Source organism: Echinops telfairi, unplaced genomic scaffold, assembly GCF_000313985.2.
Source record: "Echinops telfairi isolate 266 unplaced genomic scaffold, ASM31398v2 ScPeMD7_3;HRSCAF=10, whole genome shotgun sequence".
Taxonomy (NCBI): Eukaryota; Metazoa; Chordata; class Mammalia; order Afrosoricida; family Tenrecidae; genus Echinops; species Echinops telfairi.
In genome coordinates this window covers 26154393-26181429 of record NW_022103899.1, presented here as the reverse complement: position 1 = coordinate 26181429, position 27037 = coordinate 26154393, and the positions used below count along the sequence as shown (strand labels likewise).

Sequence of the window (27037 nt, the reverse complement as noted above, 5' to 3'; positions counted from 1 at the left end):
TGACTTTACTATAATCTCTACTTATTATCGCTGTACAATTGCGCCTACCAAACCTGTGATGTTTTGTGGGGTTCCCTCTTACCCTTAACCCCACAATTAACTACATGATTCAAGGTTCCCAGACAGTAAATGGGTAGAGCTTAGATTTGGACTTCAAGCTCTGTCTACGGCCAAAGCCTGAGCCCTGATCCATCCCTTGAGCTGGGCCAAGAACAATTCAGAACCAGTACCTGCAGTACCAATTACTCAAGGAAGCTGAATGCTACTTCAGCGGTCTGAAAGCCCCAGGACAGGGGGTCTCACATCTGCTTCCTGTGGAGCCCAGTCTCTATCAGTGCGGAGCACAAAAGCCGGCATGCAGCCAGTGTTTAAGAACCGGATGCTCTCCAGAAGTGTTCTAAATTCCACAGGTCTTGGCACCTAACCCGCATTATTGTCTCAAGAAAGAACGAGAGCATGTGAACCCCGAAGTCTTTGTTAGCCTCCGCCTGAGAAAATGATGTGCTCGTAACACTCTGTTTCAGCGCTGCAGAACCATCTGTGTCTGCGACGACCGTCAGCGTTTTTATGATTAGGATATGAAACTGTAAAAGAAGAAAAAAAGTCTACCTGGGAAACGGAAAATCCCAAGTAAGGTTTACAGTTCACTTTTACGGAACAAGGCCAACCATTTTATAAGAATAGAAGAATCTGACATCAAAGGAGCCCACACAGTCCACAAGTTCACTCTGGGCCACAGTTGGCTGCATTTCATAAAGCTTGCCTATTTGAGAGTTTAAAATGCTATTTAAAATGATGCAGGAAACGATGTAACCGCGATCACAAGTATTTTCTATAAAATGGCTGGCTACGTTATGAAAAATATGGGAAGAATGGAGAATTTGGTCTGATTTTTTATTTTGGCCAAAAAAAGAGAGGAAAGGATAAAAGACAAAAAAAAAAATGGTTCATTGCAGTCAAAGGTAATAGGCTGAGACCTCACTGGGGTGTGGTGACTGCCAGGAAGAAGAAGGAAGGAAAAGTGCCCAGGGGATAAGGATTTTAAACTAAAACCCAACCGAAACACAGGATCCTAGAGTTTTCCCATGGAGACAGTAGGTGAAACTCAATCAGAAGAAAGGGCTCGGCAGAGCTAGTGAGTGTGACCCAGCAGAGCTCCCGTGGGACGGTGACATATCTGACCATGTCGTCTTGCCTCAGCTGAAATTTCCACCCACGGGACCTCAGCCTATTTGGATGGGAAAACTTTTGGGTGAGTACTTTTGAAATATACATAGAGATAATAAATCAAACCGAGAGTATTAAAACTTGGGTCTAAATTTAGTACGAGGTTTGCAATGGTGGAGATAAGAAAAGTGTGCTCATTAGTGAAACGGAGCATTTGTTAGATTGGTCAATTTGACTTGTGATTTCAATTTAAAACACGTAGTTGACTTTCTTTTGTGTGAGGTGAAGCTGGTCTACTGAATCTGACTCTGTTTGTGAAAATAGTTCAGTATTTAAAGAAGACTTTGATTTAGTCCATCTCCTATTTGGAATGATTAGTCTCTGAAAAACCACATAGGGTTGTTTTGCTTATTAGTCTGTGGACTTGCCTTTTCAGTCACCCGAAGTGCTGGGAAGAAGTCAGCTGCATTAAATTTCAAATACCGTCCAAAAGTCAAGGTAAATTTAAAGTGCCACATATACTTGAGTATAAGCCAACCTGAGTATCAGCCGAGGCACCTACTTTTATCACGAAAACTGCATGAAAATGTGCGGAAATTTTCGGCTTATACGAGTATATACGGTAGCTAAGTTAAAAAAATGAGACCAATTCTTTAAGGGAACTTAATTTGGTGGACTTGAGTTCACTGAACTTACAAAACAAGGGAGAATAATCATATAAATAACACAGCTAGCTTCATATGAAGATTTGGAATTTTGTTTTAAACTTTCACACTCAATTTTGTATCATTAAAAACCCAATGACAACTTAGCAGTCCTTCATGACCACGACTAGCATCGGTAACACCTGTGCGTCCTTTGAGCTACTCCACGCAGAGACCAGCATTAACTAGCCAATGCGTGCTACAGGGCCGGGAGAGCAGAGGTGCACACACCTGTAGTCCATATGCTAAACAAAATGCCACCTATTATCTGCTGTTGCCTATTCTGCTGGTCCCATGAGGTGGTACCATAGCCTTTCTCCAAGAGCTGAACCGCTTGCCCGAGACCGTAAAGCTTATTAAGCTATGATGTCCGCGTGAATTTCAGGACCTCGGTCAGGATCCAAAATCAGAGTTGGCCTGACCTGTGAACTGCATCTGAGTAGCAGCCCCTGGTCCAACAACAGCTGGGAAGCTAAAGGTGGAGGTTCACGCCCATCGGCTGGTCGAGGACAAAGACGTGGCCGTCTGCTTCCATAAAGACTGCGGCCTGGGGCCGTTGGGACTCAACTCTCCCAGCCACTGGTTTGTACCTTTATTTATTTTTGTGTAATCAAACAACTCGGTGTCTACTTACTGGCTTCTTCTTTCACTTTATCCATTTCTGCCATCAGTGAGACTTCTTTGTCAATGATGCTGGGAAGGAAACAAAAACAAAGCGGAGGGTGCTTAATCAAAGATAACCATGTGAGAAGCAGTGGAAGAAAAAGAAGAGTCATTTTCGTTCAACGTACCACCAACTTACCATGCATGTCTCGGGCACGATGCCAGCAGCACACGCTGCCTTTCCAGCCCCGAGGAAACACGGGGAGGATGCACCGAGTGACCTCGGCTGATTGGGTCACTGCCAGCACAGTTCAAAAAAGAAAAAAAGCTGCCTGGCTTTCGGAGGGGTGCTGCTTTGAATACAAGTCTGAGAGCATTTTGTCCTGTAAACGCCTACGTTCTGAAGCAAAACAGTCGAGACGTGAACAGTTGGCACACGGGTCAGGCACAGGACATGGGTGTCAGCCCGCTCTGGGCTCCCCCTTCTGAGATTCTGCCTGGGAGGGTGTGAGGCGGGCCGTTCCGATGCACAGTCCCGGGTCAGGAGTCTGAGAAACACGGCCTGGGCCAATCCTCCCTAATGTCTCTTTCCAGCTGTCCTGTGCACTACATACATGAGCATATATGCATCAGATACCCTTTGTTTCATCCCTATGTTAACATGTACCTCTAAAAGAGGACTTTCAAAACATAGCCATCGTAGTGTTGTAAGACCCGAAACATTCATTTTTTTATATTAACAGATCGCTGCACAGTATTAAGACACTGCCATAATTTCAATACAAAACACAACGATTTGCTGCATCAGGATCTAAATAAGGCCCGTTCATTGCGATCTGTTGGCATGTCTTTTCAATCACTTTTAATTTACAGGGCTCCTCCTATCTCTCCCCCGCTCTCTTTTTTAATCTTTCCAAGTTATTGTTGAAGAAACAGATTGTTTGTCCTGGAGAGTTGTTCCCGATATGATTTTTTTTCTGATTGCATCTCCATGGTAATATTTAACACGTTTCTTTGTATTTCCTATAAATGGGTTGTGAGATATAGAAATTTGATTAGATTCAGGTTTGAATTTTTTTTCTCAGGAGGTACATTTATGTTGCGGATTTCCACTAGGAGATTCCTAATGACACAACACAACACCTTTATAAAGTATTGCCTTTGAAAAAAATAAAACCGAATCTAATCAAAATTCTATATCTCCCAACACATTCATGGGGAACACAAATGGTATTTTTCTTTTCTAATATTAACAGATATTGATGAACATTGTCTGGATTCAATAAATCAATAGGGATTGCAAAATGGGGCTATGGAAATTCTGCCACTCATTTCCTGGAATCCTTCCATAAAGAGAAGCATTCTCTTAGGAATCATTTGGTTATACTGAAGTAGAGTTTAGGTGAGGCAGGATAAATGCTTGATTCTCTCCTTTTATTTATCAGTTTTCAAAACAAGAGTTGATTCCTTAAGGGGGATTTTGTGTGTGTGCTTGTGTGGGAGTTTAATCATGTGCTCAAATTTGATATACTTCAATACACAGCTGTTAACATCCCCTTTCCTATTCAGATTGCTCTATCAGAAATACTTACAAACATCATATATATTTTAAAATCTGAAATGTGTTGCACATTTATTTCCCCTTACGAATTTTACATTGCTTGCCAAGGTGGTTGCAAATGGTTTCTGGGGTCTACCTCTGTAATTTTGGGGTTCCTCAATCAGATGATATAACCTAAACACTTGGAAAGTACGGTTTTCAGTAGGCTGTGTGCTGAGGGGCTTGGATCAGCCCAACCAGGAAATCCTAGTGGGAAAAGGTGACATGTGCGATGAATGGTAAAGCCTCCAGAACTGGGCAGGAGGCCTAATCCATTAACCACAGATGGCATCAGCCATTCCCGTGACGCAGCCTGGCTTAAGGTCACTGGAGCTAATCACGTTAGTGGGATCAGCCGATCAAGACACCTGTGCCTCACTTATTGACATTACAGAGAGAGAATGTCTGTGTGTCTGACCTAAAGGAAATATGGGATACAAAAAGGTAAGCATCACTTTTCAGGTCTGGACTGGAACTTACCCTCAGGTTAAAACAAACAAACATTCACGATCCAAAGGGCAGCCTTTCCCCAAGAACAAAGTTCAGAGGGCCAGGGAAGGAGGATTGGAAACAGGAAACAGGGAGGAAGCGGGCTATGCGAGGAGGCACTCAGGGTACTGTAATAAAGGCGCTCAAACAAGATGTGCACACCTTGCTGAATGTAAAACTCATGGTCTGCTCTGTAGACCCTCACCCAAATCAAAATGAAAAGTTTTAAAGAATTACATTTAAAAATGGGGTGGGGGTGGGGGTAGAGGAAAGGTTATAGTGAGAAGTCTTTATCCCATACCTGTCGCAATGTACTCAGGTTCCCTCCCTGAAGGTCTATACTGTTACCAGTCTTACCAACCACCATGTATTTGTTAACTGTATAAAATACTGGGTTGAGTTCATACTCGTATGCTCATGTAATTAATTACAAGGTGTAGTGACTGCTCTGCCAAGGTCACATCCAACTCCTAATGACCAGAGGCTGGGTTTCTGAGGCTGTAAACCTTTATGGGAGCAGAGAGCCTTATCTTTCTCCTGTGGGTTTGAACCACAGACCTTGTGACTAAGCAGTCCAAGAGCTCACCTGAAATCACCACCCCAGGGCTCCTTGTAGCTATGAGACAGTTTATTTTTCCCAACTTTCAAAGAGACAGCCATTCCATCTTTGTTCCGGAGAACAAAAGGCTAATGGATAAGTTGTTTGGGTAGAACTTAGAGACCTGGGCATCAGGAGCCCAATTGCAAAAATGCACAAATGTGCTTCTTCTGCCTGAGGAAATACTTTGACTTTTTTTATCCCTGCCAAATAAGGAGAAGGAGAGAAGAGAAGGGGGAAGCAAAGGCAGGGGAGCAGAAGGGCGATGGAGGGGGGGAAAGAAGGGAGGAAGGGGAGGGAAGAGTTGAGTTAGCAAGAAGCTTGCGAAGGTGCAGCGCCTGGGAGCAATCTCCAGGGATGGGTAGGCCAAAGAACTTCCAAGAGCTGAGCTCAAAATGTCCCCTTGGCGACTGCGAGTTGTGCGTTGTGACGTATACGCTGTGAGTTCTGGGATACCCAGACCGTCCCCATTCCAGTACATGTGGTATGAATGGTTTGAATGCCTGTGGCCACACACACACATGGAGATGGCGCAGCGGGCTGGATTTCACATCTGGGTCAAGCCAAGGCTCAACAGTCGTGAGGAGGCAACAGCCCAGAGGATGAAATCTGGAGAAAGGGCTCTGGACTTGGTGTTTAGTAAGAGGAATTACTGGAAGCTCAAGCACTTTAGTGGCTCGGGGAGCCCAGCTGGCTTCTGGGTTACCTCACGATGGAGCTATGGGCCGTGTGAAACCTGAAGGTCGCCCGGGCTCCACTGTCTTGACCAACAGCGTGAAGCAGGAACGATGCCACAGAGGGGCTAGAAATGGGAAGACAGACAACGCATGCATTCGTTCAAAAAATATTTACTGTCTGCCTGCCACGTGTCAAGCAATGGTTTTGGGGTTGGCTATACCACCGTGGACCAGAGCGACATCGATTGCTGCCGCTTTGTAGAATGGACATTCCTTTTGTGAGAGCTGAGAGGAGAACGTGAAGACCCGCAGTGCACGTTGGAGAAACAGCAAAAAGCAGAGAAAGGGAAGAAAGTGGTGATAACAGGAAGACGTGAGGCCTCCTTCGTCACTCCTATCCGCTAATCAACCAGGGGGCTCCTGAAAAGAGGCCCCCAGGTCACAGTGAGAGCATGCATGGCACGAACCCAAGGGAGGCCTACAGACCACACAAGACTGGCATCTCTTCAGACCCACAGTGGGCAGGAGAGGAGCCACCCCCGGGAGAGGGCCAGGACGGTCTCACAGTGAAGGGCCCGGAGGAGAAGAATCTCTGCTTATCTTCAATGCTCCCTTTCCAGTATCCCCCCACCCCCACCCCCAATAAGCTCCTAGACCCTGGTGCTGGGAATCCTGCAGCTTGTGTGTATGCTGGGTAGGGAGAAGGGTTGGGGTAGGGGGCTTTGATCATTTCTTTACCAGCTGCTGATCACAATAACATTTGTGTTGATTCAATTTGTCAACATAATACTGTGCTCAGAGAGTTTTCAAGATGGACGGCTGGGGTATAATACGTATCCCCAGGTCTAACATATGCTAAACAAAGCCAGATCTTCCTATGATCGTTAGTTCAGACCTTCTGGGCTAGCAACAGGAGGGACGAAAGTTATACACACTACGTTGTTAATCTGCCGAATGCACACTTGAGGATGTAGAAGAAGCTTGTGGAGCTGGTATCAAACCATGCTTCCATTCCTCTGGGCATTTCAACAAAGAGGATCGTCCTCCAGCGCTACAGTAATTCATGCACTGCTGCGTATGGCTGCTCTCAAAACCCTTGTGCAGGAAGGCAAGCTACTGAATCTCTGCTGAGTCAGGGCTCTGCTCTGAACGGATGTTGAACCTGATGCGATCCAAGATCAGATGCCAGCCTCAGCAGAGAGCCTGGACATTCCTTCAAGAACCCCAATTATGTAGACCTGAAGTTCCTGGGGGTTTGCTCAAGGAGACTGGCTTGTCGGAGGGGATGGTAACTGTGGGCAGTGGAGGGAAGGATGAAACACTGGCCGTCTCTCGGTTAGAGAGAAGTTGGTGATGAGAGAACTTGCCTGGGCCCACCAGACCAAACACTTTTACTTAGGACCTGCTAGTGGACTACGAGAGACGGGAGTCACTGAGGAATCAAAGATGGGGTCAGGGGCCAAGTTCTCTGGAAGGAGTCGAGAGCACATGCTGGCTTTCAAGGTACATCTGTGTAGGCAGATCTCAGCTCGAAGGTGGCTCTAAATAAAAGCTGAGGATAAGTAACATTTCTTGAATGCTTACTGTGTGCTTAAGCACATTAGGGAGAGTTCAGCGCCTTCTTGGAATGACCTCCTATAAGCATCACAATAACGATCCTTGGTGGTGAAACGGTGAGCACTTGGCTGCTAACTGAAAGGCTGATTTCTAACCGGAAGTCTGAACCTACCTGGTGGCCCCATGAGAGGCAATCTGTGCCCCTACATATTACAGCTTAGAAAACCCTAATGGGGTAGCTCTATTCTGTCCGGTGGGGTCCTCATGCACTAGACTCAACTCAATGGAGCACAACAACCAAACCAGCTTCACACCAGCCCAGGAGGCCTGGGCCCAAGCCTCTTAGTCACAAGGCCCTGGCACATGCACTTCCCCCTGCCTGGAAGACTGCACCCCTCCCCAACTTTGTCCTTGGACAGCTGAAGAAGTCCGAGCCTTCGCCAAGTCTGATCTCCAGGCTTAGCACATTTCAGCTCAATGTGATGAACTTGGACTCAACAATAAGAAAAAGCTCCCTGATAGGGGTGTTTGTGAGGAGGCATACCGATGATGACACTTCTTAGTCGGTACATGACAGTGTCTGCATATAAATCACGTTGATGCAGAACATTTACGTAATCTTGGTCATTGGCAGAATCAAATTATTTGAGAAATAGCTTGTGAATAACAAGGTAACTATAGATTCACCAAACAAACAGGGTTTGGCTGAGAGCAGTGGTTCTCAACCTTCCTAATGCCGTGACCCTTTAATATAGTTCCTCGTGTTGTGGTGACCCTCCAACTATAAAATTATTTTCGTTGCTACTTTATCACTGTCATTTTGCTACTGTGATGAATCGGGTTCGACCCCCAAAGGGGTCGTGACCCAAAGGTTGGAGTCAAAAGAGGGAGTTGATTTTGGTGGCAATGTGGGTGGCAAATACATTATTGTCATATGCGCTTCCCGCCGCAGAGTCACCGGCAATTCTAGGTTTTGCAAGTTTCTGTTTGTCAAGCGACCCTTGGTCTTGAACAAGAATTCCTCAAACCAGGTGCTGTGGAATAAATTCCAACTCCTCACGACTGACCCTCCATATGTCAAGTCCATCTGTGCTCCCTCCATAGGGTTTCCTCGGGGGACTTGGGGGATGTAGATGACCCTGGGGTTTTCCCTCAAGGGGCCTCTGGGTAGTTAATCCTCCAAACTTTTGGTTAATGGTCAAGTGCATTAACTAGTTGTGCCAACCAGGTCCAGAGAGAGAACCTTTACATGGTTTTCCCCTGACTGTTCTGTCGGCGGGGTGGGCAGAGCATCCTGGAGGACACCAGACTGGAGACACGTCAAGCACCTTCCATACAGAGTCCTGTCAAACCCACGCTGACCTCACGTTTCAGACGGGCCTTGCATCTTTCCAAAAAACCCCATCTTCTCATTTTGTCTAAATTGCCTGGATAGTAAACTTTTATCCTGTTGCCATAAAAAAGCTTTTATTATCCAAGCAATAAGGTGTAAGGAGGAGGACATTACCATGGCAAAGCCTTTATGGTGTGTTATACAGTTAATCACACAGATGAAGTGTCATGTCATAAAAAGTTTCCACTGTCTTGATTCCCTTCTGTAGAGGACTCATACTAACAAGAGTAAAAAGAAGCTGAAAGGCACTTTGGTAGAAACAGGCTGATCAATTCCTTCTCCAGAGAGACGCTTCCGGGAATTTGAAGACCAAAGCATGAGTGATACGTGAGGAGCCAAGCCACGCGCCGTGGTCTCCATAAACCTATTAAGTGTTCTGATACAGACTTGGTGGTGGGTTCTGAGCATGAAAGCAGAATTTCAAAGGTGATTGAAATACACAAATAAACGAATAAAGCTGCAACAGCCGTCAGACTGACCCAGACTGCGAAGGTAACACTAGAGCCTGGTCCATGGCTGGTACCCTGACTGCCAGGGAAACTGCCTGAGGCTGTTGCAGCAGCTAATTTTGCCTCAGGGACAATCTAGAGCAGTGGTTGGGGGGAGGGAGCAGGGGGTGTCAAAAGACCTTTTCACAGGGTCGCCCGATTCATCACAGTAGAAAAATGACAGTGATGAAGTAGCAAGGAAAACAATGTGATGGTTGGGGGGTCGCCACATGAGGACCTGTATGAAAGGGTCTCCGCATGAGGAAGGTGGAGAACCACTGACCTAGAAGGTATAGTCCTTCCGTCCTGAGCTTCCTTCAGCCAAGCGGAGGAAGCTGCTGGGGGTGGGGCTGGGGGGCATCAGGAGGGAATGAGACCAGAGAGGGGCAGGCAGGACCAGCAGACAAAAGACAATCTCACGTCCCTCAACCCACTACTGAGAAAGAGGACCTACATTGGTGGGAGAACTGATGCCAGCGAACGTCCATCTCTAGCCCTCCGTCCTGGTCTCTGCTGAGCACACGAATGAGAGAGGAGGCCCCAAACCGGGCTTCCCAGCATCAAGCACATCTATTTGCTTCCGTAAGGGGGCCCTCCTCTTTACTGCGTCAGGAATGTCAGCAGAGCTCCTGACCAGCTCCCGGGGTCCGGCTTGCTCCGAGGAGCTCTTTACCAGCCAGCACTGATGGAAGATGGACGATGCTGCCTGTCCGGCCCACCTGCTCAGGCACCTGTGTGCCTTCTCCTAGGTGCAGGTGCGTGAGACTTCATACACCAGGGTAACAGTGTAACTTCTAGTTCCACGCCCAGAGTGACCAGGAATTCTTGAGCGGGGGCACAAAACCAGGGAGGGGCTTCAGTTCACCCATGTCTCACCTCTTGCAGCCGTCAGTAGAGCTTCTGTCCCTGACTTCACAGTTGCGCGTGCCTGTGACTTCCGGCCCCGTGAGTGGCTCTGGAGGACCTGCAGCCCTAGCCCTGGAACAGGGCCCTGCAGGTGGTGCACGGGGAGCTGGCATGCTGCCGGCGCCTGGCCCGCCCTTCTCCGAGCTGCTTCCCTTTCCTTCTCTACCCTCCTAGACCCTGTAAGCTGGCTCCTGGGTCGCCTCTGGCCCAGTTCCCATGACATCTTTCCTCCACAAATCTCTCTCCTACCCCACTCTCCCGCTTCCAGTGTTGGGAGGTAACTATGGGCTCTTGATCAAATCATTGGCTGTGGTCTTTCTCACCCCGCCCCCACTGCTGGAATTCCCGGACCTATGACCTCCACTCTACCCCTCTAGGGGGTGGGATGGGGGTCATATTTGATCGCATGGTTAGGTGAAGGTTAACACAGCAAAAGCGGTTCCCATGACACACTTTTTTGCCACGAATGGCTCCCTGCCCTTGGATATCATTTTCATCATGTGCTGCTGGCTCAAGATTTCCATCCTGTTGGTTTACTGATTCTCTGGACCTCGCTTCCCTGTCTGGCCTTTGTGGTTGTGAGGCGCCACCGAGTGGCTTCCGACCCATAGCGACTCTCTGCACGGGCAGGACGACACACTGCCCAGGCCTGCACTCAGCGCAGCCCGTGGATGCAGCCAGCTCTTTGAAGGCCTCCCGCTTTCCCAAACAGGCTGTCCTTCGCCATGCTGTGGCCTCTCCTGACCACAGGTCCACAGTATGTAAGGCCCGGTCCCGTCCCTGTCCCTAAGGAGCTCTCTGGTGGCCCTGGTTCCAAGGGTCGTTGGAGGAGATTCTGGTGCGTTCCGCTTTCTTCGCCAGCACCACCATGGAGTCCGTTGTACACTAGCCTCTGCACTCTGTCTTTTTTTCCAGTTTGGTTTTAAGAGCTACATTCCTTTTTTTTTGGGGGGGGGGCAGCGTTCTTGTTATAGATAGAAAGAATAAATTATGTTTGTTTGTTTGTTTCCTGAATGCATCATGGGTGAACAAATGGAGCTTTCTGGAGATTTCTTGAACACATTGATAATTGGTAAACATTCAACCCCCAGCAGAAATGCCTACAGCACACAGACTGGGGTTGGGTCACAACCCACGGACAATGATGACTGCCCGGGACGTAAGCCAGCAGGCCAGGGCATCTCAATCCGAGTCCCACTCAACGCAGTGTCAAAGCTTCCCGAGACAGCACCGGTCATTGGCCACTGTGCTCCATTTGCCCACCAAGGGAGCCCGTTTTCTTCCCATTCCCTTTATCAGAGATCATTCAATCCATCCCCATCTCTCAGTGTGCACACTTGATGTTGGAACCCGACAGGGATCGGAACCTGCCGTGAATGTGGACGGCGTCATACTTGACAGAGGTGCACTTCTGAAATGGGGCGGGTGGGATTTAGCACAAACACCAACACTGGTAAGCCCCTGGAGTTTCTCACACAGGATCGCAAACAACAACAACAACGAGGGATTTCTTTCACTTCTTGGAGTTTAAGAAATAACACCTGAGCTGCAATGAATCCTATAATTTCTACAAATCCAACATGCTCAGTGGAAACCTCTATTCTAAGAATGCCTCCCTTTGGAAGTTCACACGACTTTGCTTCACAATCTGTGCTTTTATCTTTGCTAAGTACTGCTTCCTTGTGCTTTTCCACGGAGATCACTGCGGGGAAAGTAATACAGTCACTAGTTTTCATTCAGGAGTTGTAAACACGGTCTGATTTACTACCCGCCGGCTTCTGTTTTGCTTCATTGTAATCTGTGCATGCTAATTGTCTGAGGGCACCAGGGAGCCCACGGAGCAGCTGAGCTACTATCCTTCCTTACATGTTCACTCCCATCGCCTGCTCCCTAAAAACACACTAGAAAAGACGGAGAGCAGGATTAGAACAAGATACTTTTCAAAATGAAATCAGGTAAAACCGCTCTTAGCCGCACGCTCAAAATACTATCACTCTGAATATTCTTGTATTTCCTCTGTTTGTTTTTTGGGGTGGGGAGGGAAAGAGGTGAGGAGGAGGAGGGAGAGGTCTAAGCAGGACCCACCTCCAGCCCCAGGGGGCGCACCTGGCCTCTGGCCCTGGGGGCTGCCGAGTTCCTTGGCTCTCTAGTGAGCAGGCACAGAAGGACTGTGACTTGGTTTGGACCTCCAGTCTCACGTCCTACCACTGTCCTTAGCAAGCCCCTGCCCTGCACAGTGACCTCCGAAGGGGGGTGGGCACAAGTGAGTGATTAAACTCTTTGGACCTTTCATTTAAAAGCTGACTTTTCTAATGCCAAATTGGCAATGGCATATGAACATACATGTCTGTCCGTGTGCTGTTCTGTGGTGGCTTGGGTGCTGCTGTGATACTGAAGGGATGATGTCATGGGCATTTCAGACCCCAGCAGGGTCACCCAACGTGACGAGGATTCAGCAGAGCTTCCAGACTCAGAACAGACTCAGAACGAGGAAGGAGCAGCTGTCCACTTCTGAGGAACTAGCCACCGACACCCCCCCTCCCCCCAAGAGCAGCAGGGCCCTGTTAGGGAAAGGGTGGGAAGATGAAGGCCCGGGGTGGAAGGCACTCACACGACTGAGCGAGAGCTGCCTTCTCAGAGTTGACCACGATGACGTGCACGGAGCGAAGCGCTGCTAACCCCACGGCGAGGCCTCTGAACCCGTCAGCCCTCACAGGGGGAAGATGCGGCCTTCTCTTCCGAGACTCTCAGCCTCAGGAACCCAATCGCTATGAATTGGATTCAACTCGATGGCATTGGGTTTTCTTGCCAGCTTGTCCCAAAGGACCCTCTCTCTTTACCGTCTAATGAACAGAAACGCATCAGTTCCACTCTGTGACTGTGGTATCAGCGGGCCCCCTTTTTAAATATTATCAGGTATTGTAAGTTTATACTAGTATCGAAGGATAGATTCATCTTATTTTCCCCACTGAAAGAGGATTGTACTACAGATTACAGACCCCGCACCCCAGAATACACGCACACCAATGACACATATGCCGCGCCCTATGGGAGTGTGTAGGGAGACCAGTTTACTTAACTTCTGTTTCACTTTCTATTCTCTGTTGAAAACGCACCACTCCCTTTCAGGAGCAGGATGCCAGCCTGGCTGGCTGCCTTGCTTTGCTGAAAAAGATTCAGAAAACCTTTTCCAATGTCAAGCCGAGTCAGAACCAACTTCCGGTCCTCCAGCTCGACCCGAGGGCCTACCCACCCCCAGGGGAGGCCGGCAGCAGCGGGAGGGGAGCGGCGTGGTGAAGTATCGAGGTGACCCACGCGTGTGGCTCGGCAAGGCTGTTCACACGGGGCTATTGATGCTACTTTCCGGGGAATAGAACCAGCCCGAGCAGGCCAGCTCAGGACTTGCCGTATGTATCAAGCTGCGCTTCCTTAGGGCCGACGGATTCATTCCGTCCTTGCCGTGGCCCTGGGGAGGCATCGGATGCAGAGAAAAACCTCAGGCAGAAGGAAAATAGGCGCTGAGATCCCTTCCCCTCCAAAGTGCCACCCGGACCTATTCAGCAGGGCACCCTTCACCACCACGCGGTGGCGGTGCACACAAGGTACCCCAGGGACTTGCCTTCATCTCAAAGTCACTGCCACCTTGAGTTTCTCCATGGGCAGTGGCGTTTGCCCTTCTCACAATCGCAGAATGAACCCCGAGCTGAGTTGGGGTACAAGGGGAAGAAAGTGTGCCGGTGTATCAGCAAGGCCACCAACCGGAGCTGACGCAGAGCTCTCTGGAGGCCCAGCGGTGCCATCAGCCTCCCCCACTACTGTGTCCCGGTCTCCTCCGCAGGGGTACATGCACTGCCACCCTGGGCCTGCTGCAGGGACTGGCCGCCTCTCAGAGACTGGGGGTGCAGGACAAGGGCACGTTTCTCTCGTTTTCTTTGTCTGCTGCTCTGTACGGTCACAAGTAGGGGTCCACGCAGAAGAGCGATTGAGGGGAAGGATAGGGATCCGTCGGGAAAGCTGGTCGACACCAGTTTTGACCCATGACAAGCGAATACGCAATTCTGGAGCAGGTGGATAAAGAGACTTTTTAATGAATGCTCTTTAAAATGCCACAAAACCCACAAGCCTCTTGATTTCCCATTCATTAGACAGCTCGCCGGTCAAAGACAGCCACGGTTTAACATTTCCCGGATATTTAAGCAGGAAACCGTAATCTCTGCATCATGCGGAGAGGAAAGCCTGCTGGCATCTGCTCTCCTGCTGGTCATCCCATGGCAGACATCCTGGGTCGAATGGCACAGGGCAAAGCATCACCCCTGGTCCGGATCACTGGGATTTGCCTGTGAATACCAGGAATGCATACGACTTCCATTGGGCTTTTCAGCTGGAGCCTCTACTCTTTAACCAAGATTCCATCGACAGCCTCCAGGTGACCGGGCTCAGGCCCACACGTTTGCTGGGTGTCACGGCATCTCTTCTTTGACACCGAGATTAAAAACAACAACAACAAAACTAAACCCAAACTCACTGCCATTGAGTCAATGCTGACTCACAGCGACACAGAGATAGACCGGGGCTATGTCCCACCTACGGCACAATTGCCCCATACTCCTGTCGAGGTGGCTCTAGCGCCACAATTCCAGTAATTTTAATGAAGGGAGGGTAATTAGCTGGCCAGCAAGTATTTGTTCCACTAATACTGCATCGTGAGACAGGGAAACAGGCTGTCTGTTTTCATTCAGCTTAAGACAGCAGGATGGGCTGATCTGAGCATGTCCCTGGCATTAGACTATTTGGACGTGAGCCGTGTGTGTCAGGGCACATCAAGTAATATTGCTGCTTGGCTGACGCCAGAGGAAAACAATAACTCTCCATAGAGATTCGGTATGGAACAGCGTGCGACTGTATTTATCTTTGCCTGCCTCAGATCTTCACCCTAATCCTGGTCCCCACTGTGATCCTTGGTTTTATTGCAATATGAGAAAAAGACCAAGGGTGCTGATGGGCTAATGAAAGTGGCTGCCTATCATTAGCTACAACCTGAGGTTCTTACATTTCCCATTTTCTTCTAAGGACTGAGTCGAATTCTATAATGAAAAATAGACACACACAAAAATAAAGCTCTAAGTTTTTGACACTTCAATATAATTGTTTTTCTGGTCTCAAGAGGGCAAAAATATAATTTGACCTTTAAAGTGTATAGCTAGAAGATTTATGTTTCAGGCCATGGGAAGAAATTATTTTCCAAATGTGCTGATAGGAAACGAGAAGGCATTAGGCCATGTGGCTTAGGCTACAAATGATTGAAAAGGAAGCCTCCCCTGCCCTCTGCTCTCAGCTGCAGTGCTGGGTTTTGAGAGGGGAACGAGGCTGTGGGCAGAGACTCTGGGGTGTGGCGTACAAGGGGGCTTCATCGTCCCTTCAAGGAATCACGGCAGATGCCTTCTTCCACTCATTCTTCGTGCCCCTCGGGCCTTCTTCTCTTCCCTGGTACCACGGACACGTGCAGTGGACCAATGTTACGGGGGCTGACCGTGTGCATGGGAGGATGTAGCCCAGCAGCCCCGGCCTCTACTCAGATGTCAAGAGCATCTCCTTCTCCTCCCTGATGGCAACTGAAAGTGTGTGCAGACCTGCCAAAGGTCCTCAAATCCTCCCACCAAGAGTAGCTGCTCTGTTGTCCTCAGGTGGCAGTCGGTCTGACTCACAGCGACCCTACGCACAGCAGAGCAAGACACTGCCTGGTCCTGTGCCACCCTCACAATCGTGCTTAAGCTGAGCCCACTGCTGTAGCCGTCTGCTAATCCTTCTCATCAAGGTCTTCCTCCTTTTTCACTGCCCCTCTGTTTTTGCCAAGCACCGTGTCTTTCTCCAGAGAATGGTTTTCCTGACAACATGTCCAAAGCATGTGAGGCCAAGTGACGCCACCTTTGCCTCCAAGGAGCATTCTGGCTGTACTTCTTCCAAGACAGATTTGCTTGTTCTTTGATAATTCTGATATTCTCCACCAGTACCGTGATTCAAATGCATTGCTTCTTCTTCGATCGCTTGTTGTTGGTGGTGTGTGTGCAGTTAGCTCTGACTCCTAGGGAGCCTGCGAACCGCAGAACCAAACCCTGCCTGGTCCGGTGCCGCCGTCACAATTGCTGCGTTAGAGCCCATTGCTGCGGTCACCGTGCCAATCCAGCTCCCTGAGCGCTTCCTCTTGTCGCCGACCCTCTGCTGGCCTCGCGTCATTTCCCAAGGAGTCGTCTCTGCTGACATCAGGTCCAAAGTACGAGAGACAAAGTCTCACCAGTCTCACTTCTAAGGAGCATTCTGGCTGCACGCACGCCAAGATTTAACTAGCCTCGTGAAATTAGTATCTCTAGGTAGGAAGGGGGACTTGGAAAGAAGGAAATATTAATTTACCAGCATCATCTTTCAGCCAATGTGAACTCAGTCACAAAAGAGAAGATGGGGGCACTGTGAAAACACACACACAAAGTGGCTTTTAGCGTCATCTGGAAAGGCAGGCGACTCTCAAAAGCAAAGAGCTTTAGAGGCTTTGTGGGCAAAGAAACCCAACAAATGAAGACAGATCGTGCTGTGTCTGATAAACCTGACGAAGAGAAGAAAATGCTCTTATGTGGACTCGGTGTGAAGCGGTTCCCCAGGACGTTCGCTCCGGCAACCGGACACGATTCGAGTGTCTGAGAAGCAGTAGCAGGCAGGCCGACAGGAGGGTTAGCACCGAGGATGCTCCGGCCTGGGCCGCGCGAGGGCCAATTTCCCATGGAGGCCATCCTTCTCAAGCTCTCGTCTCAGAAAGGGACGCCGATGTAAAATGTCTCAGGGATGACAGCTCTTCTGTGTCTGGGGCCACCCTGCCGACCACACTGATGATCTATGTGCGGTTTTGCCTGGCCACCAGCAGGGCTTCAGTGCCGGCTTAGAGGCCCCCATTGGTGTGAGATTTGAGGGAGCTTGGGAGAGGATATGTCTAGCTCAAAATAGTCTTTTCTTCTGCCTGTTGTTCTCATTTTTACTCACTCCTTTGGCTGGAGAGAGAGCCTCCAAAGAGCGTTTGCTGACATGCGAACAGGCACTACGTCATGTTGGGGGGGCACATCCTCATTGCACAGGTGAGGTCATCAGTGACACAAGACAAACAGGGTCTATGGCTGAAGGCCCAAGGAAAGAACCGGGGCTGCCACCACGAGTCCCCATCTTGGTGGTGGGGTCAGGGTGGGACAGCCCCTGGCCCATACTGGGCAGCAGGGATTTCACTCTGTCTTTGCTGGGAGGGCAGAAACTGAAAGATGGAGGAAAAGCAGGCAGGAGATGGAACAGTGGACAGGGGATGGGATGAGGGAGTTGAAACCCCTGTCCTTTCCAAATCCCGCTTGGGCCAGGGCAGTCACTGCTTTAGGGAATCTCTCTCTTGCTCTCACCCAGAGATCGGGCTCCTTTATAGAATTCCAACCAAACTCACTGACATCCACCACTCTCGAGTGGATTCGGACTCACATCACCCCTATAGGACACGGTAGAACCGCCCCTGTGGGTTTCCAAGATTGTCACTCTTTATAGGAGTACAAAGTGGCTGGTGGTTTCAAACTGCTGACCTTGTCGTTAGCAGTCCAATGCACAACCACTAGGCCACCAGGGTTCCAGGGGTTCAAACAATTTCCTTTTCCTATTTGAAAGAAAGACTCCTCAAGCTGCCTGCTAGCTCCAAGTTCCCTGCAACCTTGGTTCCCCCAAGCCCTGCCCTGCGTCCACCCCTCCACTGGCTTCTTACTGTCTTCCCTTGGCTCTAAGACTACTTTTAAGTAGATGCCACACGGACAACAGCACCCGAACAGAATTTTACAGCTGTTTGGGAAGATTTCTCCCCCAGCACATGGTGGGGTGACCAACTATTCTTTCCATGTTTTCTAGGGGAGGACATCATGTTTTACTGCTCATTTTATGCTTTCACGATCAACTTGGACACACACAGAGATTTGAGCTGAGATGCTGGCCTGGTTCGCACACAAAGCAATCCAATCTAGCAGCTCTGACTGCAGAGGCAGAATGTTTTCCAGTTGTGGTAGGGGGCCAATCATGTCGAGAAGGAGCCAGCTGTTTCCTGTTAGTTCCCCATGTGCCTTTTCACGTAGATGCTCATGTTGCAAAATTTATTTTCTGTGAAGATGGATTGTGAGAGTATTATATATCATCTCTGTCCTCCTCCCCAATCCTATATTCTTTCTGGGAAAATCAGAATGCTTTCTCTTATGGTCATTTAGCCTGCTGTCACCATGTTCTGGTCAAATGCCAATTTTCATTTCATTTTTCAGCTACTTAATGGCTCCCTTCAATAACTGCGTTGGACCAGGTATTCTTCACAGCCTGATCAGGAAGGACAAGCATGTTGTTCATTTCACCCTGATGTCTGCTCACTTGGGATCAAGCCTACACAAAAAAATGGCATTTTGCTTCCATGAACCAAGTACCGTATATAATCGGGTATAAGCTGACCCGAATATCCGCTGAGGCACCTAATTTTACCACAAAAATTGCATTAAAAATGTGCTGAAAAACTAAGCTTATCCTCAAGTATACTCGGTAGTATTTCTCATGGAATGTGGTCAGGAGGCCTCACCTTAAGCTAGCACTTTGGCAGCAAAGCAAACGTGTGGAATTGCTTACCTGAGATTCCTATTTATTTCTAAGCTACATACAATGCCTGCTCAGAACTCTGATGCCGAGAGAAAAGAAAACGATCCAAAGTTCGGAAATGAGATGAGCTAGAATCCAAACACAGCTGTCCCCTTGTCCTGTACCACACGACGGAACACCTGTCTCAGAGCCAGCTCTCTCTGGATGCTCCGGAGGGCTGGTCGAGTCTCACACCCTCCAAACCGGAGATGCCTTCTGATAGGACCCAGAGGTCAGCATGGCGTTAAGCGGGAGGGATGGCACTCAGGGTTTTCTCGTAAGGCCTCTTCCACTAGCAACAGGTAAGTTTCCATCTTTAAGAATGTGTGAGCTGCCTGGTGTTTCCAAGAACACCACCACTCCCCAAATGCACCATTCTCCCCCACCCAGAAAACAGAAGTGAGACTTCATTATTTCATTCACACGCGTCACCATGCTGGCTAGGCTGCTGTCTCATGGAGAGCTCCAGCAAAGGCTCTCCCTTTGGCAGCAGTGTATGCGAACGGTTGACAGATAGTACTCCGGGTGGGGTGTTAGGCTAACACTTATGCAATTATTCTGTCAGAGGGTAGATCAGAACACACGTGCGGCGGGAACTCATCTCCTAGCCACAGCACAGCGCGAGGGGCTGCCCGCCAGCATCCTTCTTCACTTTGTAGGACAAGCAGATCACTTTTAGACACAGTCCTGCTTGGCAGGACTCATCAGAAGTGGCCCTGCCCCTGGCTACAACACAATGTGATTTGTAGGCAGAGCCAAAGAGCCACGGCTTCCTTCGGTGCTTCTAGCTCTTGAGGACGCAAGACACACTCAAAGAATCGGTTATACATTTCAAGATGTCTCATGACCCATGTGATGTTCACTTGACTAAGGCAAAAAACAAAACATTCTCAGAGCAGCTGGGGAAGAGGAAGGCAATTTGAGGTCATGGCTACACTTGGTCAATCAGTGTGTGAGTCACCGGGGTGGAAGGTATCATGCAGGGACCTCAGGGGAAGATTTCATTCTATAAAGCCACACAAAAGGACAAGGGAGGGGGAGGGTCTTCCCTGGGCAGCTAGCCACTGCTTTTAGACAGGGGCTGGAACACCAGAACTGGAAGAGCTAAAGGTGGCTCCTTGCTTTTTGTTGTTGTTGATCTCTTGCTGCTTCAGAGCTACAACAGAGCTGGGAAGTTGCACAGACACAGTGTGGGCCACAAAGCCTGGGAAGCTGGGCTAGTTGTCAATTTACACGCAGTCCTGCTGCCCAGCTCGGGAGTACAAGGCTGTGAGGTTGCTGTGTGTATAAGTAGCAGGGTAGTTAGTTAAGGGAAGATTGGGGAAGTCACAGAACTAACACCGTTTTCAAAAAGAACACCCGCAATGCTAACACCTTTCATTGGTATAGCATGTTTACCTTTGTGTGACGGATTGAATTTCCCAAAAAGATACGGCGAAGTCCTAACATCCGTACCTGGGATTATGACCCTGTTTAGGGATCGAGCATCTTCTGTTATGTTCATGAGGCTATACGAGGGCAGGGTGGGTCCTAACCCTAATTTCTTCTGAGTGGTTCTTTATAAAAAGAGAAACTAAACTGTGAAAGTCTGCTTCTGTAAAGAATTAGTCTTAGAAATGTTTTATATATACAGGGTTGCTGGGAACTGCGATTCACACAGTGGCAGTGGCTTTAGGCTTAATTCTTATATTTACACAACTCCATAATCAGTTTATGATACAAGACTTATTAGTGTCTATGCAAGGGCTCTGAATAGGAAAAATACATAGAAGATGTGGTCAAACTTAAGAGGCATGGGAAGTTAATGAACTACAGGGAATATACAGTAGTTCCATGTGCCTGCACACTGTGGACATGAGTTCTCTCTGTCTTACAGCTTCCTCCTTTGATTCCAGATCACACCCTGATCTTCCTCTAGAGAACCTGTGCTCTCTCTGCTCTGTACTTCTCTGACCAGGGTTCAAATGATACTCCTAACTCTATGGTAGGCAAAGGACTCCCACCCCCTAGCCAATGGGAACTAGCCCGTGGAGTTTGGTTGAAACCAAGTCCTCTTCCAGTCCTGAGGGACTAGGAATATGGAAGCCTGGAGCTGCTGAGAGTCATCTTTGCTGCCACATGGAAGAAGGCCGTCGGGAGCCCTGGTGGCCTAGCAGTTACACACCGGGCCGCTGCCCTCAAGCTCTGCAGGGGAAAGATGGGGCTTTCTACTCCTGTCCAGAGTTACAGCCTCGGGAACTCACAGGGACGGTTCTACCTTCTCCTACAGGGCTGCTATAGGTGGGCAACCACTCAATGGCAGTGAGTTGAGAAGAATGAAGTCAAGAATAAAATGAAATATCAGACTGGGGCGGGGCGGGGGGGGGGCACGGGGGGACGGGGGCAGGACACTGAGAAAGGGAGGAGAGGTAGTGACCAGGAGAGAAAGAGAGCTAGACAGATGGAGAGGAAATGAGTCCTAATGACATAATCTGGGTTTAATTTGCCTGAAGGAATTGGCTATTGGGATTTTTAATTACACCGGTTTAGCAGGGATTTTATTTCGATTGTGGACCTATGCAAACCTATGGGCCTCAAAGGCATGTCTTCCATCCAAAGCAGTGGCAGGGCAGGGTGGGACCAGCCACAGCAGTGGACGTCTGTGAGTTCTAGCCAAGAATGGGATTCCATCACTGCACCCTTCGTGAGATATTTCTGTATTTGGTTAAGGTAGTTTTTATTTTATAATGAAACTGTTGAAAAAGATTTGGTTTTCTTGGCAGCATTCATGGTGCTAACCTTCAGGAATTTTGTAATAAAGACCATTGGGTGAGGCTTTGTTCTCATCACTCATATAACGTTGGGGCGAATTTCAAACGCCAATAAGCGATGCGTATCAGATTTCCTTTCAAACGCCTGCTCTCCCTTTTTCTTTGTTCACCCCCAACGATTCCAGCTTTGGCCTGGAGGGCTTTAAAAGACTCAGTGGCGGAGAGTTATCCAGTGACGGACGTCTGTGTGTTAAATAAACAGTATTGCCCATCTGGTGGGTTTCCCTATAGGCACAGCGCGAGGCCAGAGTGTTACAGCGCGGATGCACCATCACTCACCAGTTGTGTAATTCGGCGAAGGCCGCTTTGATCTTTTTCACCGAACTGTCCACTTCTTCTTTGATCATGACGCGGTATCTGGTCAGAGAGACAGTGCAACGCTGCAAATCCTTCACTGACTTCTCAATATTGGGACCTAGAGTGAATGTCAAGGATCGGACAAAAAATGAAGTTTAAATCCAGTACTTTCCTTTTTTACTTGTGAAAGACACAAAACAAAGCAAGTGACTTGCCAAAACCCAGATTTTGTGTTTTGCCTCTCAATGGGGGTGGGTGGGGGCTGGAGTGAGGATATTCATTACACAAAGATTTTTTTACCCGAGGCAGTGTGTGTGTGTGTGTGTGTGTGTGTCTGTCCTTTCTCTGACACTGCTGGGCTTCCCGAGTGGCCGTTGGAGGCACACTTGTGGTATAGTGGTTAGGCAATGGGCTGCTAACCCCAAGGTCAGCCGTTTGAAACCACCAACCACTCCCTGGGAGAAAGACGAGGCTTTCTACTCCCATGAAGGAGTTACAGTCCCACAAACCCACCAGGGCAGTTTGACGCTGTTTTATAGGGTCGCTATGAGTTGGCTTCGACCCAAGGGCAGGGAGCTTTTTTGGCTCCTCTGCTCTCCACCAAGAGGCTCTGAGAGTGTCTTCTATCATCAATGGCAGTTTCCTAGAAGCTGATGTGCTGCAGACTGTGGGCTGCTGGCTCGCTCTGTGCACGCCTCTCTGCGTGGTTAAGAAGCACCAGAGCTTTGTGAAGAGGGCAATGACCCGGAGGGGGAGGGCGAGGGAGGTACAAAGGAGCACAAGTGCCAGGTATGCAGGCTCTGGGCCCATCAGCCCTGTGCCAGGCCTGTAATTATAGCTGCAGCAATTAAGGCAGCTCTGTGGGCGCCAATCTTGCCTGATTTCCTGAAACTCTCACCAGGGTTTACAGATCAGGCCAAGCAAACAGACAGATTGCACTTAGCCCAACAAGGCCGTGTTTCTTGAAGGAAAGGAAAAAGTCCTCCCTCAAGCAAAGGGAGATAGTATATCCAACCACAGGCCAGAAATCAGAGACAATGGAGGTGGAAAGGGGAGACTATTGTTTAACATTCAGGAAATCAGAATGGAAGTAATTTAGCTCCTTTCATTTCTAATACCAGTTATGTACAAGGGATCCCAAGGCCCAGACAATAACAAAAACAGAATGTGCCCAATATAAAACCCTCTTTCATCCTTCGGCATGATGATGTCTGAATGTTGGAAAACATGGCAGAGTTTACACAGGGAAGGCCGCATCTGACGGGTACATGCCAAGCTCTGGGATCATCTTTATGCAATGCAAGGCAGACTTTGCACTCCACACACACACTTGGCCCTTTCTGTGCTTATGATTCTAAAAGCACTCCTATATTAACATCCTCTTTATAAGAGATCACAGTAGGAGGTACTAGTGGGGCAAGTGTACCCATGCCTACAAAGAGAAGACCAACCACGGAAGGCTGGGGAAACAGCTCTAACCCCCAGCAAAACCAGCTTCCACGGACTCGACGCTGACTCATGGTGACTCTACGTGTGTCAGATTAGAACTGTGCACTGTAGAGTCTTCAATCGCTGATTGTTCAGAAGTGGATCACCAGGTCTTTCTTTCAAGGCACCTATGGGTGAACTCAACCCTTCAACACTGCAGTTAGCAGCTGGACTTATTGACCATTTGTACCATCCGGGGACGCCACGAGGTGGGGCCGACTCCAAGGGCATCTGGGGTAAAGGAAATGGGCTGCACTGGTGGAAGGGGGGGCACATTTCCCTTACAATCCACCGACATGGGTCACAGGAGCAAATGCAGATGCACCCGCATCTCTCTTCACCAACAGCACTTATGGAATATCCTCTCACTGGGTCACTCTTCTGGGTGTGCAAGTTACGTTCAACCACTTGTGCAAAAGAAACCACTTTACCTCTTTTCTTTGCCAGCTCATCTGGCTTTATTTCAAGATGAGCTGCGGGGACACTGGACTTAACAGGAGATGTTTTGGCCTTGGGCTTGCTTGGGTTACAAGGTTGCTCGGCTGACCACTGTAGGCCATCTGACCTCTGTGGTGCTCCATGTCTAGGTTTGGGGTTGTCGTCTACGGGCAGTTTCTGTTGCAGTGGTCTGTTGCCTTCTGTAAGAAAACACCACATAATGACTGTGAAGTGATCCACTAGAAACACGGAGACACGGTGACGGGGGGACGCCAAGGGTATTGTGTGCTTAGGGCCAGGCATGCCTTTTTTGCAAATAGTAAAGACACTGTTTCTTTCACAAGACTCTCCAGAAGGTTTAGAGCACGCACCAAAAAGAGCTGTGTGTCTGGAGCAGGAAGACTTGAGGCTGTGGTTTGGCTTTGGTAATATCTTACAGATAGTACCTGGGTCCTGGCTAGGCCGCTTAACACCTGTGAACCTTACTTTTCTCACCAACCACTACCCAGGAAGGTTCTGAAGATGTGTTCATGAGATGAGCAGATCTCCCCCGCCCCCTTCTGTTCCAGTAAAAGCACAGGCATCTTTAAGGAAGACTTATTATCGAAGCTATAAAAACGCAGACCTCCTATCGCCAATGGCTACATTAATGTCTTATGAAATTTTATTCTGAATTAATGAAGGCGGCAGAGTGATGGGAGCTTGGGCAGGAATGAAGTGACAACAGGTCCCATCGTCACTTTATCAGATTTATGAAGGGCTGACATCAGGAGACATCCACATACTAGCTCAAATCTTTTTAACATCCAGCGAGTCAGATTCTCTCTGGAGCTTTAATAGATGTGGCAATAAATTAACGGCACGCTATGTTTGGCATCTTTTAAAGGTAAGTTCCTATTTCGTTATTGCTGCAGTGGATTAAACGGCACCTTAGTGGCCTGAGAAAAAGAATGTATCAGCCTTACATCTTACTGCCAGAGAGAGCTTTGAGCAGGAGAAAAGGGAGTCCAGTATGCTTTTGAAGGTAGGTTCTTAGAGGGAGAGAGCTGGGTTTCATGGAAAGAATGCAGGTTAGGGTCTGGGAGCGCAGCAGGCTCATCTGCCTTATGTCCTGGGTGACCTTGTGGCTGCACCTACAGAGCTTCCTTTCTCCAGGGCTTACACTCACACAGAGCAGTGCCACTTCTGCGAAGCCCAGCCTCCTTTCCAGAGATAGTCACCCTGCCCCAGGTCCCTGGCACTCTCACAGTTATGATTGCTAGCTGCCACCAACGTGTCCCCTGACACATGTCAAGCCCATGAGCAAATGGCTGGGACTCCTGTGTGCGCCACCTGTTTTTTCACCGACTGACTTGCAGAAGTTGATTGCCCGGTCTCTCTTTCTGGTCTGTGAGTTCTGGAGAGGCCTGTTCAGCACACGTCCACGGCTGCCCCTCAGCCCTGCCTTGCAGGAGCTATGAGCTCCTCAAGGGCAGGTGCTGAATCAGGTTCACTTCTGAAGCCCCAGTGTTTGCACTCGGTGTAACAGGCATCTGTAGGATTTCAGCCGAATTAGATGACACTTAGAGTGGTTTCACAGGGGGAAGAGGACACAAGGAACACCTTTCCTGCTACTGCCACAACCATTAGAGACGCACACGAGCGAAAAGGAAGACGACTGGGTCCTAGTCAATTTGGCTTTAGACGTTAGCCCGTTCATCATAAATGTAAATTTGACTCCAGCTGAATCCATCATTTACGAGTTATATGTCAAGAAAAGCACAGCATTTATTTTATGAGCTGAATGATGAGTCGCTTTTAAAATTTACTTCAAGGGAAATTACAGTACTTACAAAATGCTTAATAGAGCTGGTGAACAAAGTCAATAAGTACAGAGCACAGCACTTCCTCCAGGAATGAAAGAGCTCTAAATGGCAGCACACAGGACAGTCTGTCTTCACGCAGACTAATGTTGTAGAGTGGATCCAAGAGCTGTGGTAGCTCAGTGGGTTAAGCCCTGGGTGGCTAATCGCTAAGTTAGCAATCTGACACCACCTGTCACTGACTGAGAGAAAGATGGGGCTTTCTACTTCCATATTTTTTTGTATTTTATGCCGTAGTTTTTTTGTTTTTGTTTTTAACTTTGTTTCCTTGGGTAGCTTCCTCCCGGCCACGCTCACCCCTTCTAGAAATGGACACTTGTCACCCCCTTTCCCATTCTCTTCATTACTGAATTCCTTTACTATAATTCAGTGGGGTTTTCTAGTGAAGAGATTATAAGTTCATACCTTTTTTCTTAAAAAGCGTTTGATATACATGGTCATATTATTTTTCAGTCAGGTTGTACCTATTCACAATTTACAGTCAGCAGTGGATTAAGCATTGGGCTGCTAACCACAGGGTCAGTGGTTCAAACTCACTCATCACTCCCTGGGAGAATGAGGCTGTCTGCTCCTGCAAAGATCCGCCGTTTCAAAACCCCCACGAGCAGTTCGACTGTCTTCTGCGTTCACTACAAACTGACATGAACTTGACAGCATTCAGATGTAGTATTGAGAATTGTTCTCACACTAAATGCAATCTTGAGGAAACTGAGAACTGTCATTTTCCCAGTTACAAATCATAAGATCAACTTACATACTTGACTTACCCATCTTGCATAGTAAGACAGGAACTGTGGAGGCTATCTTGTTACTGAAGCAAAGGAAAACAACAAATCTCGCTCTTGGGAGAAACGTAGGCACTTGAATTCAAAGATTTTTAAGAATACATGGATATCTTGGTAGTGTTGACACAGTGGTTGCAACAATGGGGTCAAGCCAGTGGTGGGATTCAAATCATTTAACAACCGGTTGGTTGGCTGCCCGAATGAAAGTTTCAAGTATAAAAAATGATACATCGAAAAGCAGTTTATTACTTCAACATGCTTTCAAACACCACTGTTGTGCAGATGAATGTTAAGAAAGAGTAAGGAATGTACACTTTGACGTGCACATTGGGTGACTGCCCAGAGAGAACTCTGATAACAAGTGCCGGTTCACCGACTTCAACAAAAAAATTAGGTATTGGTTCTGCCAAACCTGTGTGAACTAGCTGAATCCCACCACTGGCGCCTGCGTCATGACTGTGTGAACTGGCTGAATCCCACCACTGGCGCCTGC

The 27037-nt window shown here is 48.4% G+C and overlaps 1 protein-coding gene across 2 annotated transcripts in view; it reads right to left on the bottom strand.

The window, feature by feature from the left end:
* Positions 1-27037, bottom strand: part of SPATS2L (spermatogenesis associated serine rich 2 like) — a 182837-nt gene that overhangs the window by 17760 nt on the left and 138040 nt on the right. For both annotated transcript variants that reach the window (XM_045296313.1, XM_004701736.3), the window contains 3 exons: positions 23891-24097; positions 21954-22089; positions 2506-2564 (listed from right to left, as the gene is read on the bottom strand). In XM_045296313.1, the coding sequence (XP_045152248.1) occupies positions 2506-2564; positions 21954-22089; positions 23891-24097 (402 nt within the window). The remainder of the gene's footprint in view (positions 1-2505; positions 2565-21953; positions 22090-23890; positions 24098-27037) is intronic.